This window comes from Hippoglossus hippoglossus, chromosome 9, assembly GCF_009819705.1.
Source record: "Hippoglossus hippoglossus isolate fHipHip1 chromosome 9, fHipHip1.pri, whole genome shotgun sequence".
NCBI classification, from domain to species: Eukaryota; Metazoa; Chordata; class Actinopteri; order Pleuronectiformes; family Pleuronectidae; genus Hippoglossus; species Hippoglossus hippoglossus.
In genome coordinates, this window is record NC_047159.1 from 19304712 (window position 1) to 19319938 (window position 15227).

At 40.6% G+C, this 15227-nt stretch overlaps 4 protein-coding genes across 5 annotated transcripts; 2 read left to right on the top strand and 2 right to left on the bottom strand.

The window, feature by feature from the left end:
* Positions 1 to 468: 468 nt before the first annotated feature.
* On the bottom strand, positions 469 to 3176 carry wu:fa19b12 (uncharacterized protein LOC560551 homolog). Of its 2 annotated transcripts, none has more exons than XM_034596557.1 (2): positions 2590 to 3176; positions 469 to 1465 (listed from the first exon to the last, which is right to left on the bottom strand). In XM_034596557.1, exons 1-2 carry the CDS (start codon positions 2959 to 2961, stop codon positions 1280 to 1282), a joined length of 558 nt encoding a protein of 185 aa, XP_034452448.1. In that variant the 5' UTR covers positions 2962 to 3176; the 3' UTR covers positions 469 to 1279. The 2 variants fall into 2 exon arrangements, with proteins under 2 accessions (XP_034452448.1, XP_034452449.1); XM_034596558.1 differs by having other exon boundaries at positions 469 to 1446; positions 2586 to 3108.
* Positions 3177 to 4007: 831 nt separating this feature from the next.
* Positions 4008 to 8799, bottom strand: carnmt1 (carnosine N-methyltransferase 1). The gene is made up of 8 exons (XM_034596506.1): positions 8631 to 8799; positions 7964 to 8159; positions 6904 to 7070; positions 6532 to 6672; positions 6123 to 6301; positions 5575 to 5688; positions 4790 to 4893; positions 4008 to 4696 (listed from the first exon to the last, which is right to left on the bottom strand). Exons 1-8 carry the CDS (start codon positions 8765 to 8767, stop codon positions 4502 to 4504), a joined length of 1233 nt encoding a protein of 410 aa, XP_034452397.1. The 5' UTR covers positions 8768 to 8799; the 3' UTR covers positions 4008 to 4501.
* A 1073-nt stretch (positions 8800 to 9872) lies between these two features.
* On the top strand, positions 9873 to 12625 carry LOC117767725 (transcription factor 7-like). Its single transcript, XM_034595559.1, has 6 exons — positions 9873 to 10172; positions 11580 to 11647; positions 11756 to 11824; positions 11957 to 12113; positions 12308 to 12379; positions 12614 to 12625. Exons 1-6 carry the CDS (start codon positions 9873 to 9875, stop codon positions 12623 to 12625), a joined length of 678 nt encoding a protein of 225 aa, XP_034451450.1.
* A 31-nt stretch (positions 12626 to 12656) lies between these two features.
* Positions 12657 to 13818, top strand: LOC117767726 (transcription factor 7-like 2). Its single transcript, XM_034595560.1, has 5 exons — positions 12657 to 12747; positions 12856 to 12924; positions 13057 to 13213; positions 13531 to 13638; positions 13771 to 13818. The coding sequence occupies exons 1-5, from the start codon at positions 12701 to 12703 to the stop codon at positions 13816 to 13818; spliced, it is 429 nt and encodes a 142-aa protein (XP_034451451.1). The 5' UTR covers positions 12657 to 12700.
* Positions 13819 to 15227: the final 1409 nt, after the last annotated feature.

Sequence of the window (15227 nt, forward strand, 5' to 3'; positions counted from 1 at the left end):
TGTTAAATTGGCTTTTGTGGTCAGGGCCCCTCGCCTCTGCCAGACGATCTGAGACTCGCAGAATCTGACATCTTTCATATCACTTCTCTGGACATATCTTTTTACAAAAGCCTTTTATTAACGTCTTATTGCAAGCTTGTCATATTTGTTTATTATTTAGCATTTATCTTCATTGTCATTTCATGTGTTCTGTTTTATTTGCTTGACTCCATATGTTCTTATCATGTTAAAATCTTGTAAAGCACTTTGTAACTTTGAAAAGTGCTATACAAATACATTATCACTATTGTTATCTACTGTACTGTGCAACATGTGTTATCTTCTACCATATTAACTTAATATTTTGTAGCTTCTTATAAGGATATATTTCAATCAGGGACACCTGACTCTGTTTATCCAAAGCTTTTGGCCCCTGGCGGACAAACTGATGAAAGTAACATTTCAAGTAAATAAACATGAAACCACACATGTATAGAAAACTGCATTTATTGCCAAAAACACAGCTGACAGTGACAATCAGGACTGATTGTCAATAAGATGTACAAGTAACATGTAAAAAAAAACTGCTAATACAGCACACGTTAACGCCCTCTGTGAGGCGAATTCAAAATGAAGATTTCCCACAACATCTACAACAGTATACAACAGTCTACACTACAGTCACATAATAGTTACAACAAACTGCGTTAAGAACTATTCGAACATGTGCATAAAATACTGCTGCAGGTTCGTCAGGTCAGGATTCAGCATGGAACAAAAAGGCTCCCGTCACTGCTCACACATATAATTGAATGATGGATGAGAATGAATCACTGCTGCCTCCACCAAAGAAAAGAGGTTTTCATTTAGCAAGATTATGAAAAAGGAATGAATCGATTTTATTGAAACTTGGAAAGGGTGGAGTATTGACCAAAGAAAATCATACATGTTTGGAGCGGACTTTATTAAGGTGGTGGATCCAGGATTACATTTTTTTACTTTCTCTAACATTGTGAGATATTTCTCAACATTTTATGAATTTCTCAAGGAATAATGTAGAGATGTTTATTAAAAAAAAATGTGTAGAGAGCAAATATATATGAACAGTTGGTAAAGTGGCCAATCAGCCTTGGGGGAGGTTTGCGCTCTCTGGATTCTCTCACTTTCTACAGCCCACGTATCAGTCAGACAGGGCTCATTGGACAGTCAAGTTGTCGCATCTCACCTGGATGCAATTCGGGCAACCTACTGGAGAGCATCATGTTTCCATCATCATGTTGGCCTGCTGATGTTAGCCACCTCACGTCTCCATGGCATCAGAGGAACGGTCTTTGACCTTTGACCTCTGCTCTGTTTGGGGATGGCTGTGGTCATATTCCAGCAGTGTGAGGTCGAGTTTAGGTAGGGGGGACCTCCAGAACCAGAAGGTGTTGAAAGCGCAGTCTTCAGTGTCTGAGTCTCCAGTGTCTGAGTCTCCAGCTGCAACCTAAGAGCGAATAGGAAGCGAGAAGGATTGAGACATGTCCATAGGAGATAAGAGAAACATTTAAGACTGACATGGGACATGTGAGATAAACTAAATCCAGACAATATAGACTCCACTGGGTGAGCTTTTTTAAAAGATAGCTGGGGCTAGGGCTGGAGAATATGGGCAAAAATGATATCAAGATAAAAATGGTCATATCAGTCCATATCTATACCTATCAGGATAAAAGTCACGTAATTATTTTTGTTTTAAGATTAAAGACTGATTAAATTCAGTTTTATCAGCAGAGAACTTTGATTCTAGCTGATTAGTGAGTAGTGACTTAGGTTCAGACCCACAGATGTTAAATGCCTGGGACCTCCTGCTGGGGAGGCAGGTCTAGTTGCCTATGGGCACTTGCAAAAGTGTTTCCTCTGTGTTTTTTATTTCTTTGTGCTCTATCAAGCCATTGCTTTGTATGTGTATGTGTGTGAGTGTGGCAGAGAGATAGGTGAGACTGTGATTTCAACATTTGAAATCTATTATTCAATAGAGCCAATAATTTGACCTACTTATTTGCATTGATCATCAGTTGTCCCCCCCGAAAATGTAAATGAGATCTTTCAGCTTTTCTAAGGATAAGCTGTTTTAAAGTTGGAGTTGATTTTCATTGATGTTGTGAATATATGAAAACTATGAATCTGCATAGTTTTACTGTGTCACATTTGATATCATCTTTAACACGAACGCAACAGTTGCTGTTTTTATTTCTTTTATTTCTTTAGTTCTCTATCAAGACCTTGCTTTGTATGTGTGTGTTAGAGTGTTTTGGGGGGGAAGGTTGTTTGTATATAAAGTGCTAAATAAATAAAGTCTGACTGATTGATTATACCTCCAAACTGGGCTTGTACAATACATCAGCAGTACATTGAACCTTAGTTATATTGCTATTGATTATTTTGTGATAATTATTGATTTCAATACCCAGTCCTAACCTACAGTCTATGGCCCGAACGAGGACAATAACTAGTTATACCCTGGGTAACGGGTGACACCTAGTGGGCAGTTAGTGCCACCACACCACATCACTTTCTCCGGGCTGCACACAGAAATGTGCAGATTCTTTGACACTGTCGGAAACTTACTTTATGAAGAGCTCCAGGACGAGAAGTCCCGCAGTCTTCTCGGGGTCGTTTCTTGTGGTTTGCGGGTGAACCGCTGCCGTGACGCTCCGGGACACCTCCAGGAGTCTGCACCGTCACAACATCAGCCGCATGCTCCCTGGGGCAAACCCCTGGTTCTTCTGGTTTCTGCTCCGGCTCCCCGGAGGAGTGCGGCCTCTTCCTGCAGCGGCCGCCCACCACGGCCAGCAGGGCCGGGGGACTCCGGCTCACAGGCCGGGCTGCCGGGGGGTCTGCCTCCAGCTGCAGGTCAACACTGAGGAGGGAGCGGGGGAGCGTTTTGGAGGGAAATTCGTGCAGCAGCAGCAGCGACTCCTCCGCGCGTCTCTTCGCCATGATTAACAGTTCCGTCCGCGCGCCAGTGTCCAGCTTCAACCCCACAGCACGTGTTACTGAGCCGCCATCGCTACCTGCTCCTCACTGCGTAGTGTTCACGGTTCGGCTGCAAAACACCGAGAACCGGTAGTACAATTATTGCCAGGCAGCCCTGATAACCAATCAGAGGAGAGCACCGGTGTCTGTCCCCGCCCACAGCTTCCAACGCTTCCGGTGGCGGGTGAATTCACATGATCCTCCACAAGTGTTGGATGTCCTCCTGTTACAGAGAACATGGCCCAGTGGAGGTGGTGGGACAGAGGAGGAGGATGGCGATGCTGTCTTCTCTGATGGTCAACCAGTCCCACCCGCTGCAGGACACCATCACAGCACTGGGCAGAGACAGACTGGTCCAGTGTCTGAAGGAGAGGTGTCTAAGGTCCTTCCTTCCTGCAGCTGTTAGACCGAACGACCTGCTCTGCTCCCAGTACAACTACACGCAATTAATGTGGGCTGCACTTAACTCTGCTCTAACCCTCCTTACTGTGCTGTATTCATTCTGACTGTGCAACACAAGGGTTCATGTGCAATCCATTCACTATGCAGATTCTCATACTGCACATATTTTACATTACATTATATTTAGCTGACGCTTTTATCCAAAGCGACTTACAATAAGAGGGATTTTACTTTACTGTATATATTAGTTTATTCGATTTGTATTGTTCTGTATCTTTCTTTTTTCCTTACACTTAGGTATTGCATGTCACTTATTACTTACTGATGCCTATTTTTGACTGTTGCTGCTGTAAAATTGCAAATTTCCCCATTGTGGGTCTAATAAAGGATTATCTTATGTTTACTGGTCACAAAGAAATAACTTTGTTTTATTTTCGATATGGTGATTTTTTAGGTAAATGTATAGCAAGAACTTTTTCATTTTTTGTGTATTTTTCCTTGACTTGACCCAACAAAGAACACTTTCAGTGTGCAAAGAGTTAAGTTTTTGGGTTATGTTCATGTTAAAATGATATTAAATGTGATACAGTTATCGTACTCATATTTTTAAAATGTTTGGCTTTATTCCAAAGTTTGATAAGAAACGTCAATGAAAATCATCCCCAACTTTAAAACAGCTTATTCCTGAAAAAACAGAAACATCTGATGATCAATGCAAATGAGTAGATGAAGTTATTGGCACCATATTTGAAAAATAAATAGATTTTCAAATGTTCAGATCATATTCTCCATCATCTCTCTCTCACACGAACAAGCGCCCACGCACACACACACACACACACACACGCACAGACAAACGCGCACACACGCAGCAAAAAACAATGAAGGCTGCAGGCATAATGGTTAAAAGAAACACTCATCATGACTGACTGCCTCCTCTCAAAGAAATGTACAGTATTGAGACTATATAAAACAAAAAAGAACATTTATGTCCTTGTTTTTTTTTCCGTTTCCATTGTCTTTTTCAGTTCGTCAGTCTAATCTCTTCTCAGTCGATGGTTGTGCTCCCCTATGTTCACTGTTTTTGACAAAGAATTTCTTGTCACGTCAGGCTGTCGGTTCCCTCTCGCCGAGGTGATTTAGCCGCCGGTGGGGAAATCGGTTGTTGGTCGTCCTCTTCACAGTCAAAATACACGTCTGCAGGTTTTCGTGCCACAAAGAAGACACAGTCGTAAACGTATCTCAACATAGAGCGGTCGTTTTCTGTGTAGGTGGTCTGCATTGACTCTTTCTCCACCTATCAGGAGAAACATGAATACTTCTTTATTACTGGAACATCATAACTGAAGGGAAATATAATGTGCTATGAAAAGTAATTTGTCTGGTTTACCTCAATGTGGAAGCCAAATTTAACCATGGCTGTCCTAATGTCTTCATAGCTAAGTTCAACTGAGAGCTCGTTGGCCATGTTCTCAAAGTGATACAGCAGCGGACCTGTAGAAACATTAAAAACATTTAAACAACTTAATAAATGTTAGCTCACACATTTTCATGAGTAAAGAGTGGCCGATAAAATTCAGCCACTATGAGACTTTCACAGATGTATCAGGATTTCTGTTTATGTCTTTGTCAAAAGGTTTTAATGACAACATCTAGGGAATAATTGCCAGTTTTGTTAAATGTATATTTCAGCTAATATATCAGTATCAGACATTTTATACTTGCTAATATCATTTCGGCATTGCCCCCCAAAAATCCATATTAGTCAGGCTCTAGTCATGAGCCTGATTCATACAGCATTCCTTTCTTTGACGGTAACATTCCTATTTTCGCATTTCAATATTTTTCCTCTCATCTATCTACACCCAAAACCTCATAATGATTTTGTGCAAACATGAACATGAACAATAATAATATTATTAAAATGGAAAAAAAAAAAAGTTTTCAGACCCTTTGCTATGAAATGTAATTATCTTTGAGTGAAATTTGATTGGTTGGAAATGGTTAGGACATGCACACACCTCTAAATAAAGTCTTACAGCTGACGATGCATATCAGAGCAAATGGCTGTACAAGTTGATGATGGGTTTTCTTTCGTCACCAGGTTATGGACTTGGAAAGCATTTTGTTCCCCAGTAGAGTTCACATGCAACTGTCTTACACTGAGTGACTCACCCAGGTTGATCCAGACTCCACCAGGCTTCAGAATCTTCCAGATGGTCTCCACATACTCAATGACGTTATGAGCTGTGTCAATAAAGAAACAGGTAGCCACACAGTCCCAGGAATCTGACAGAAATGGACAATTAAACATGATTACCGTTACCTAATATTACTGGGGTGATTCATTTACCAATGACTACTTCATCACAGTATGTGCTTTTTAGAAAATAAAATTCAAACAGACTATTGTATAATGTAATTAATTAAAGTATCCAAACATGTACCATTATGTTTAATATTATAAAAGCCCAAACGCCTTACTCACTTTTTTTATTTTGTAATGTTTAAAGACTTCAAGTTAATTTGTTTTATAGAGCTTTCTGTGGATTAAATACAGTATGGATGTTAGCTCCACCTGAGAGGACACTTACAATTTCCAGAGATGCTGACCAATGCACAAAGTTGCCTGAAGTGCTTGCAGGCACATTCTCTTCAAAAGGTTCGTGAAATTTGACTGCATGTTACAATGTTGAAGGTGGAATACCAACAGTAGTATATACCTGTGTCAGTGTAGACCTCCACAAAGTCCCCAGCTACCATGGAGAAGTCTGCAGTTAGTGGTAAGCTCTGAGGGTTGACATCAGGGAATCTGATTGGTCGTGTTTGGTCTGAGGATTTCTTGTTGTTGCTGAACTGGTGGATCCAAGGGTACAGGGTCAGAGTGTTCACCTGCTCACACCTGAATGGAGTAGTCCAAATGTATGAGGATAGGTGGATATAAGTAGTATTCTACAGAGTAGCACCAAACAACTGTATATGAATTAAGATTTTTGTTGTGACTTGTAAAAAATGCTTAAAGAATATTGACATAGCTCAACTGCAAGTAAGCAAAGAATCATCCAGCATGAACGTATGCATTGGATGGCATGTACATAGTTAGAGTTATAGGAGTGTCATTGTCTGTGTTACCTATTGAGAACAAAGTTTGAGGAGAAGAGCATGAAGAGACTCCATTCGTTGCCCTGGCATATATAACCCAGGCTAGCAATCTCCCAGGCAAGACGGCCGAGCCCAGCACCCGGAATCAGAACGCTCACCTTAGACACATCACTGACATAATAAAATGTACAAAATGCACATATCACATGGAAAACGCTGAGGAAGTCACATGATCAGAATTACTACAAGCTGCTTTGAAAACATAGCACATAAAAAAGTGTGTTTGTATCATAATGAAAACATTTATATCCGTTTGTTCTATTCTGTGTTTACTTGGCAAAATGAAGCATCTCTATTTTTGGCATGCATATGTCTGTCTAGGGGTGCATGTACGTTTCCTACTATTGGTCACATGGGAAGAGTCTTTGGATCTCTTGGATGATGGGTCGGTAGCAGGAGTCTCTCTCAGCCTGGCCTTCCTCACTCCAGTCTCTGACAAACTGCTTTATTGTGGACTTAAGCTTGTCCATGTCAAATGTAGTAGATGGCCGAATCTTCCTCGGATCCTCCTGAAGGGACAAAAAAGAATAACTAAAAACAATATCACAGAGGTCTTGCTACACCACAACAATCAAGGAAAAAAGAACTGTGACATAATATTATTGAGTAATATTATAAATGTATTCCTTGGGCATACAGGCAAACAAACAGACCAACACAGGTTGGCTCTCAGCCCTCATCAGGGTCTCAATAAAGGTGGTGGGCAGAGGTCCCTCCTAGGGTTGTGCGTCATTAACCATTTAACTGTTAAACTACTATAAGCATTGTGACGAATCAACACTATAGGTTAATCTGTTAAAAAAATCCTTGGACATCAGCATCATCTGAGCAGGTATTCTCCACTGTGGGTCTCAGTTAACAAACTGCACACCAGACACACCCCACAGCATGTGGACATGTTGCCATTTCTGAAAAAACAGTACAAAGGCTGAGTAGGCCAGGCCTGTTAATGAGGGTTGATTATTCATGGCTGCGGGAACATCCACAGCTAAAGTGAGAAGTAATGTCAACATCTGCCAGGAAGATGCTAAAAGCTTGGAACTGTGGATGTTTCGACAGACCACCGATGCAACTGGATTTCTCCTGACTGTATCAACCACGTCTGTGTGTGTGGGCATGAGTGAGAGCAGGGCAGACATTTGTCCATTATGTAACATTTTAATCTCATCAGTTAATCGTTAATAATCGGTAAATAGGCATCTTTTATTGGATAAAAGAATATTCAAAATGTACATCCCTAGTCCGTGCCTCGCTAAAGAACATCTATCAGATGCCACACAGCACTTCCTTCTTCCTTCCTCCTTTGTGAACTGACAATGAGTGACCGACTACAAGAAGAATCTGTGTATTGTAACTATTTGAGTATCTGCACAGTATATAGCCTGGTTTTGTCAAGCCTTACCCTCTCGCCATATCCAATGTTCTCGAACATATCGAGGCTGTTGTGAATGATGTCCTGCATCACCTCCTGGTTGTGGTCCACACACTGGTTGATGCGGGCCAGGTTGGACAAAACACATGGCAGCAAATTCTGGTGGTGCTGTGGTAGGCTCAGAAACTGACGCTCAGCACGCTTGACCCGTTCCTGGACATGGGCCCTGATGGGAAGAAACACAGGGGACAGCAGAAGATGTTCACAAGCGTTTTCCAGTCAGGTTGACCCAGAGAGAGGGAACACAACCATGTACACATAGTGAAAAATAAGTGTTAGACCTGATTTGAACTATGTATTGATACAGTGTGGGTCCGGCCCTTTGGTCCAAATGGTTACTTTACACTTCACTCAGTTTTATTGTCTTTCAGTGAAATTTCCAATTCATATATTCCTCTCTTCCGTTTGCTGGATTAGAATGGGAGACACGACTGGAGATGAAGTCAGAGAAATGTCACATAAATGCCACATTTACCTGGTTAAATAAAAGCTGGGAAACACCGACTAGCGTTTGAATAAACCTGAACTGACAGAGTTAGCTGCTTCCCTTCAAACCTAGTAACATCCTTTGTTGCTAACGACATCGCTTGTTACTATCGCCTGTCTCCTTTATTTTGAAACATCGTTTATATTTTACCTGTAAAATTTAAAAGCATCGATTATTCTCCAGAAATGCTGCCTCTCCAGCTTGGCCTCATCTTCGGGGCTGTATTTTATTCTTTCTTTGTGGAAATATGCTCCACCCTGCGTCCCGTCTTCTCCGGTGTCGGCCATGTCTGAAACCGAACAGCACACCGTCCAATCACAACGCGACAAACTCTTCTTCGTGACATTTATTGTTTCGAGGAGACCAGGCTCCAAGAGGCGTACTGCTGCCACTTAGGCTCAGGTGATTGAATTGCAGTTAGTCTCAATGAAAAAGCCATAAACGTCATCGATAAAACAAAAATAAACCCCAAAAAACTATTCATCCATCCTCACGGCAGATTTTAAGAATTATGAGGAGAAATCTCACATTTACACTGTGATATTATATAACAAAGAGTATTATAAACTATCTGAAAAGACTTTACAGGAACAAAACAAATTTTATGATATATTTTTAAGAGAGAGAGAGAGAGAGAGAGAGAGAGAGAGAGAGAGAGAGAGAGAAATGAGAGAGAGAGAGAAATGAGAGATAAAAAAGATGATTGAAAAATGCAACAACAGCGCTCAGATCAAAGGACCAAAGCCAAAGACTTATATGTTCAGAACAATTTGTGACTTTGATCATTTCACTAGGGGACCTCAGACTGAGAGACGCCTGGAGAGAAAATCTACATTTCAGTCTAATATATTGACTTTCTTTAACATCAATTATTTATATTTTTAGTTATCAGCCAACTGATTCATCAGAGAACACAACAGGTAATATTCACATCGACATTTTTGTTAAAACTAAGTTTGAACGTGTTGTTTTCTCATGTAGAAAGCATTATTTTCTGTAGTTATAATTTAGATGCACTTATCTGTAAACAGACGCATCTGTGGACTGATTAAAAAATAATCTTTACAAATATCTCAGTAAATGATCATATTTGATCAATAATATGTATTTAGCAGCATTTTATATGTATTTATCATCACGTAAGCTTGTTGCACGCTGAGGTAAAAAGAGTTATTATCATTTATCAGTCAGATAAATGTAGAGCAGTGAAATGCACAGGATTTCCCTCTGGATTTTAGTGAAGTAGTATAAATAATTTGTACTTGGTGTTTTTATCCCTGATGCTTTATACTTTAAAAGTATCTCAATCCCAGTTTCTTATCAATGTCACAGGAGAACAACACTGAAAGAGACAGCTACACACCTGCAAGGGTGATGAGCATGTGGTCAGAAATGTTGGAGGAGATGGACGACAGAGAGGTGCTGGACGTGACCTGGGAAGTATCACAGGACCTGTTAGAGGACCCAAACAACTATCCACTTCCTCAAGATGTCCCTGCTGGGGAATGGCATCAGATGTTTAACTGGACTGGATTTGATGCGGACACCCCCCCAATAGCATCAGCTCTCAGCTTGGAGCAGCATCCTACTGAACCCCATGCTGAACTGGCTGCTCCCATAAACCACCAGCAGCAAAGTGTCCTGCAGTCAGGCCCTGAGTTCAGCCAGGCAGAGCCTTACAACCAGACACAGGTAAGGTACTAACTATAGGTTAGAGAGAGATTCAGAGGAACTTTATCAGTACCTGTATCAAGAAAGATACTTATTAATGGAGGAAGTGGTTATTCACGAGTACTCAGAGTAGTGAACCTGCCTGAGGTATAGAGACTTATTATAATGGCCCAGTAAAGTATATGAGTTGCTTATGAATGAGGCAGTGATATGATCCTGTAAGAAAACTATAGTATAGATTTTTTTATTTGTATTTAAAAAAAAACATATTTACAAAGAGATCAGTTGTAATGTTGACAGCAGATGTAAAGCATAGTAAGTGTCCATATCTACATTTAGCTCATTGGCTAATAGTTATTACAGAAGCAAAACCACAGTGAAAAAATATCACAACAAAACAGCTTCTAATTGAAAGTATTAGATTCTTGTAATGTTTTATATCTTAATACATGATAATATTGGATCATTAATTTGTATTTATCATCATGTAAGCTTGTTGCATGCTGAGGTAAAAAGAGCTATTTTCTGTTGTTGCATAGTTGTATCTGATTTTACAAGCTGGTCATGTGTTAAATAAGCTACATAACATCTTTAACCTGTAATGTACGTAGTCAGGTAAATGTAGAGCAGTGACATGTACAGGATTTCCCTCTGGATTGTAGTGAAGTAGTAGATATCGTTTACACTTGGAGCTTTTATCCCTGATTCTTTACACTATAAAAGTGTCTCAATCCCGGTTTCTTATCAATGTCACAGGAGAACAACACAGAAAGAGACAGCTACACACCTGAGCAGAATATGGACCTGAGGGCTGAATTTGACCATATTGTGGCGGAGATGGACGACAGAGAGGTGCTGGATGTGGCCTGGGAAGTATTACAGGAGCTGTTAGAGGACCCAAACAACTATCCACTTCCTCAAGATGTCCCTGCTGGGGAATGGCATCATATGTTTAACCGGACTGGATTTGGTGCGGACACCCCCCCAATAGCATCAGCTCTCAGCTTGGAGCAGCATCCTACTGAACCCCATGCTGAACTGGCTGCTCCCATAAACCACCAGCAGCAAAGTGTCCTGCAGTCAGGCCCTGAGTTCAGCCAGGCAGGGCCTTCCAACCAGACACAGGTAAGGTACTAACTATAGGTTAGAGAGAGATTCAGAGGAACTTTATCAGTACCTGTATCAAGAAAGATACTTATTAATGGAGGAAGTGGTAATTCATGAGCAGCTACAGGTTACAGATATTATTCATCTTTGGTTCATCATGTTTGGGAGGACAATATTAAGATCAGGACGGAGATTATACAAGGCTGGGTTAGATATACATATGTGCAGGTTGTGTGTTTAACTCTCTGACACCAGGGGGACAGATGACACAGAAGAGGCAGTTTGTCTCATCCCCTGTTTTGTGTGTGTTCTTGTCTCCAGTTCAACAATGTGCCAACAGCGATGCACACCAGACACCTGGAGGTGAGGCTGTCTCCTGTTGGATTATTGTACGTATCACACACATTAATTTAAACACACACACACCTCTGAGCCTCTGTTTGTATCTTCAAACACATTTTTTATGTCTTCTAATGTGTCTAATTGTGTTTATGTAGCAAAGGAAAGGTGATTTACGGAGCTCCAGGAGACAGAGTTCCTTCTCCAGTGAACGTCCACAACTCAAAGTAAGTCTGTCTGTCTAGTTCACAGTCACCTCATGTGTCATATATTTATATTTATTTGTGTACAAGTTGCTCTCACAGTTGTACACATTGGTAATTCATGCTCTCTGTCTGTTTTTTTCTCTTTTCCCACAGAAAGAGAAAACGTGAGAGCCAGCAGGATGATGAGATGCCGTACATCAAAAAGCCACGCAACGCCTTTATGCTTTCCAGGAAGGAGCAGAGGCCGTACGTTCTGGCCAGACACAAATCAACTGACTCTGCAACTGTCAACACCATCATTGGAAAGAAGGTATGTGTCTTTGCTCTGTAGGTTTGAGACTCAGTGTCACACAAACTTCTTCAGACAGTGTCTGAGACCACACTTCTAAAAATTTCCTCTAACTTTAATCTTGACAGTAAGTTTTATTCCTGTGAATGATTTGTTACTTATTTTCACTTTACAAGAGAACAGATCTAAATTCACTGTGGGATGTTTCAATACAGGACCTGTACCAGCAAAGTGTCCTGCAGTCAGGCCCTGAGTTCAGCCAGGCAGGGCCTTCCAACCAGACACAGGTAAGGTACTAACTATAGGTTAGAGAGAGATTCAGAGGAACTTTATCAATACCTGTATCAAGAAAGATACTTATTAATGAAGGAAGTGGTAATTCATGAGCAGCTACAGGTTACAGATATTATTCATCTTTGGTTCATCATGTTTGGGAGGACAATATTATTAGGACAGAGATTATACAAGGCTGGGTTAGATATACATATGTGCATGTTGTGTGTTTAACTCTCTGACACCAGGGGGACAGATGACACAGAGGAGGCAGTTTGTCTCATCCCCTGTTTTGTGTGTGTTCTTGTCTCCAGTTCAACAATGTGCCAACAGCAATGCACACCAGACACCTGGAGGTGAGGCTGTCTCCTGTTGGATTATTGTACGTATCACACACATTAATTTAAACACACACACACCTCTGAGCCTCTGTTTGTATCTTCAAACACATTTTTTATGTCTTCTAATGTGTCTAATTGTGTTTATGTAGCAAAGGAAAGGTGATTTACGGAGCTCCAGGAGACAGAGTTCCTTCTCCAGTGAACGTCCACAACTCAAAGTAAGTCTGTCTGTCTAGTTCACAGTCACCTCATGTGTCATATATTTATATCTGTTTGTGTACAAGTTGCTCTCACAGTTGTACACATTGGTAATTCATGCTCTCTGTCTGATTTGTTCTCTTTTCCCACAGAAAGAGAAAACGTGAGAGCCAGCAGGATGATGAGATGCCGTACATCAAAAAGCCACCCAACACCTTCATGCTTTCCAGGAAGGAGCAGAGGCCGTACGTTCTGGCCAGACACAAATCAACTGACTCTGCAACTGTCAACACCATCATTGGAAAGAAGGTATGTGTCTTTGCTCTGTAGGTTTGATACTCAGTGTCACACAAACTTCTTCAGACAGTGTCTGAGACCACACTTCTAAAGCTTTCCTCTAACTTTAATCTTGACAGTAAGTTTTATTCCTGTGAATGATTTGTTACTTATTTTCACTTTACAAGAGAACAGATCTAAATTCACTGTGGGAGGTTTCAATACAGGACCTGTACCGACTCATGCAGATCTATGTGGATTATTTACCTGTTTGTGCACTAGTCAGCCTGTGGTTACATGTAGTTGTGTGTTGCTGTGTGCACTGACAGTGTGTTGTTGTGTCTTCACAGTGGAGGGCGCTGTCAGAAAACAAGCAGGAGAAATATTATCAAGAAGCAAAGAGGCTGAGGCAGCTTCACAAGCAGCTCTACCCAGATTGGTCAGCAAAGGAAAATGATGTAAGTACAGTGCTCACATACAACTCATGCATGTTCACATCATTACATTACATGGTGCAACACGGCCACTGCAAAGAGTTTAGACCAGCTGATGTTGGATTGAACGTCTGAAGTGTTTGTTTTTGTGTACAGGGCCAAATATGGAAAAGGACCAGGAAGAGAGGCCCCAGAGACGCCTGAGGGTACTAATGATGTGGTTTCATGTGAAATGTGACTAAATTATATGACAAGTGACCACTTGGGATATATATCTAACTTTTAAAATGAAGTTCAATAACTCATTGAATAATTGTACATTTCGAAATATAGAATATAAAACATAATAAACAAACAATGAGGTTCCAAAGCTGCTTTTATCTAAAACTTATTGGAAGAGGTCAGAACTTGTCAGAAACTAAATACAAACTTAAAAAAAAAAAAATTGATCTTAGTGTATAAAGTATTACCCACTACAAGTTTGAGAAGCAGCATGAAAGTATTTTCATAAAGTCTCAGTAACCTGATCAATTTCTTTCACTTCTCTCCAGGACGCATGTTCCTCACTGCATGATGAGTCCATAGGACATTTCGAACTGAGCAGTTTGAGCCCTCCTCCCCTCATTGCATATATTCCCCTGATGACTTGTCATCTTTTTTTTACCTTTTAATGTTCATATTTTATATCTCTATACATCTCAATAAAAAATGAAATTATTCCTTTTGTATCATCTTGTTCTGAGTCCAGTTCTAAACCTACTATAACAAGTTGAATTAGAAATACTTGACACCATTCATGTTACACAATCATGTATGAGTCTGTGTGAGTCTGAGAGAGGCATCGTGAGGTTGAAACAATTATAGCTCAATTATAACTCCATGGAATTTATTTTAGCCTTAAGAAATTAATTAATAAAATTTTGTTTGTATAGCTCAAATTCAAAATTTGCCTCACAGGGCTTAACACGTTGCAACATCTTCTGCCCTAAACTTAACAGAGATCAAACGAGCAGCAATGGCAATTCTTCTGATAGAGATATTGCAAGTAATGGTTCGAGGCATATTGTATATCTAGTTATTCTAGTTGTAGTCATAATCAGCTGCCACCACGAACCATAAACACAATCAACGATCTATGATCTATGATCCACCATCATGATGTGACCGCAGCTGCGACCCTGGATCTGCTAAAATAAAGCACAAGAACTCCAGGGAAAAAGTCAAGTAATGTCAAACTACAACCTCTTGCGTCCGGCATCACAACTTGCAGACAGTGATTGGCGCTTCCTCCTAGGCCTCATGTGTGTTGAGCAACTGGTGACATTCAACAGTTGGTAACACTGGACATTATATTGTGCTATATTTTGGCTGAAGTGTTATTTACCTACCTTGAGAAAATGCACACAGACACGAGGAGAACATAGCATGGCCCAGGACAAACTGGGATTCGAACTAGGAACCTTCTTGCTGCAGCAGTGCTAATCACAGCTCCACCTCTCTGCCCCTGGGTTACATATGTAAAGACCAATATGCTCCAGTGCTCAGTCAAATATTGGAGAACAGACTTAAAGGTTCAGTGTGTAGAATTTAGTGACATCTAGCGGTGAAGTTGC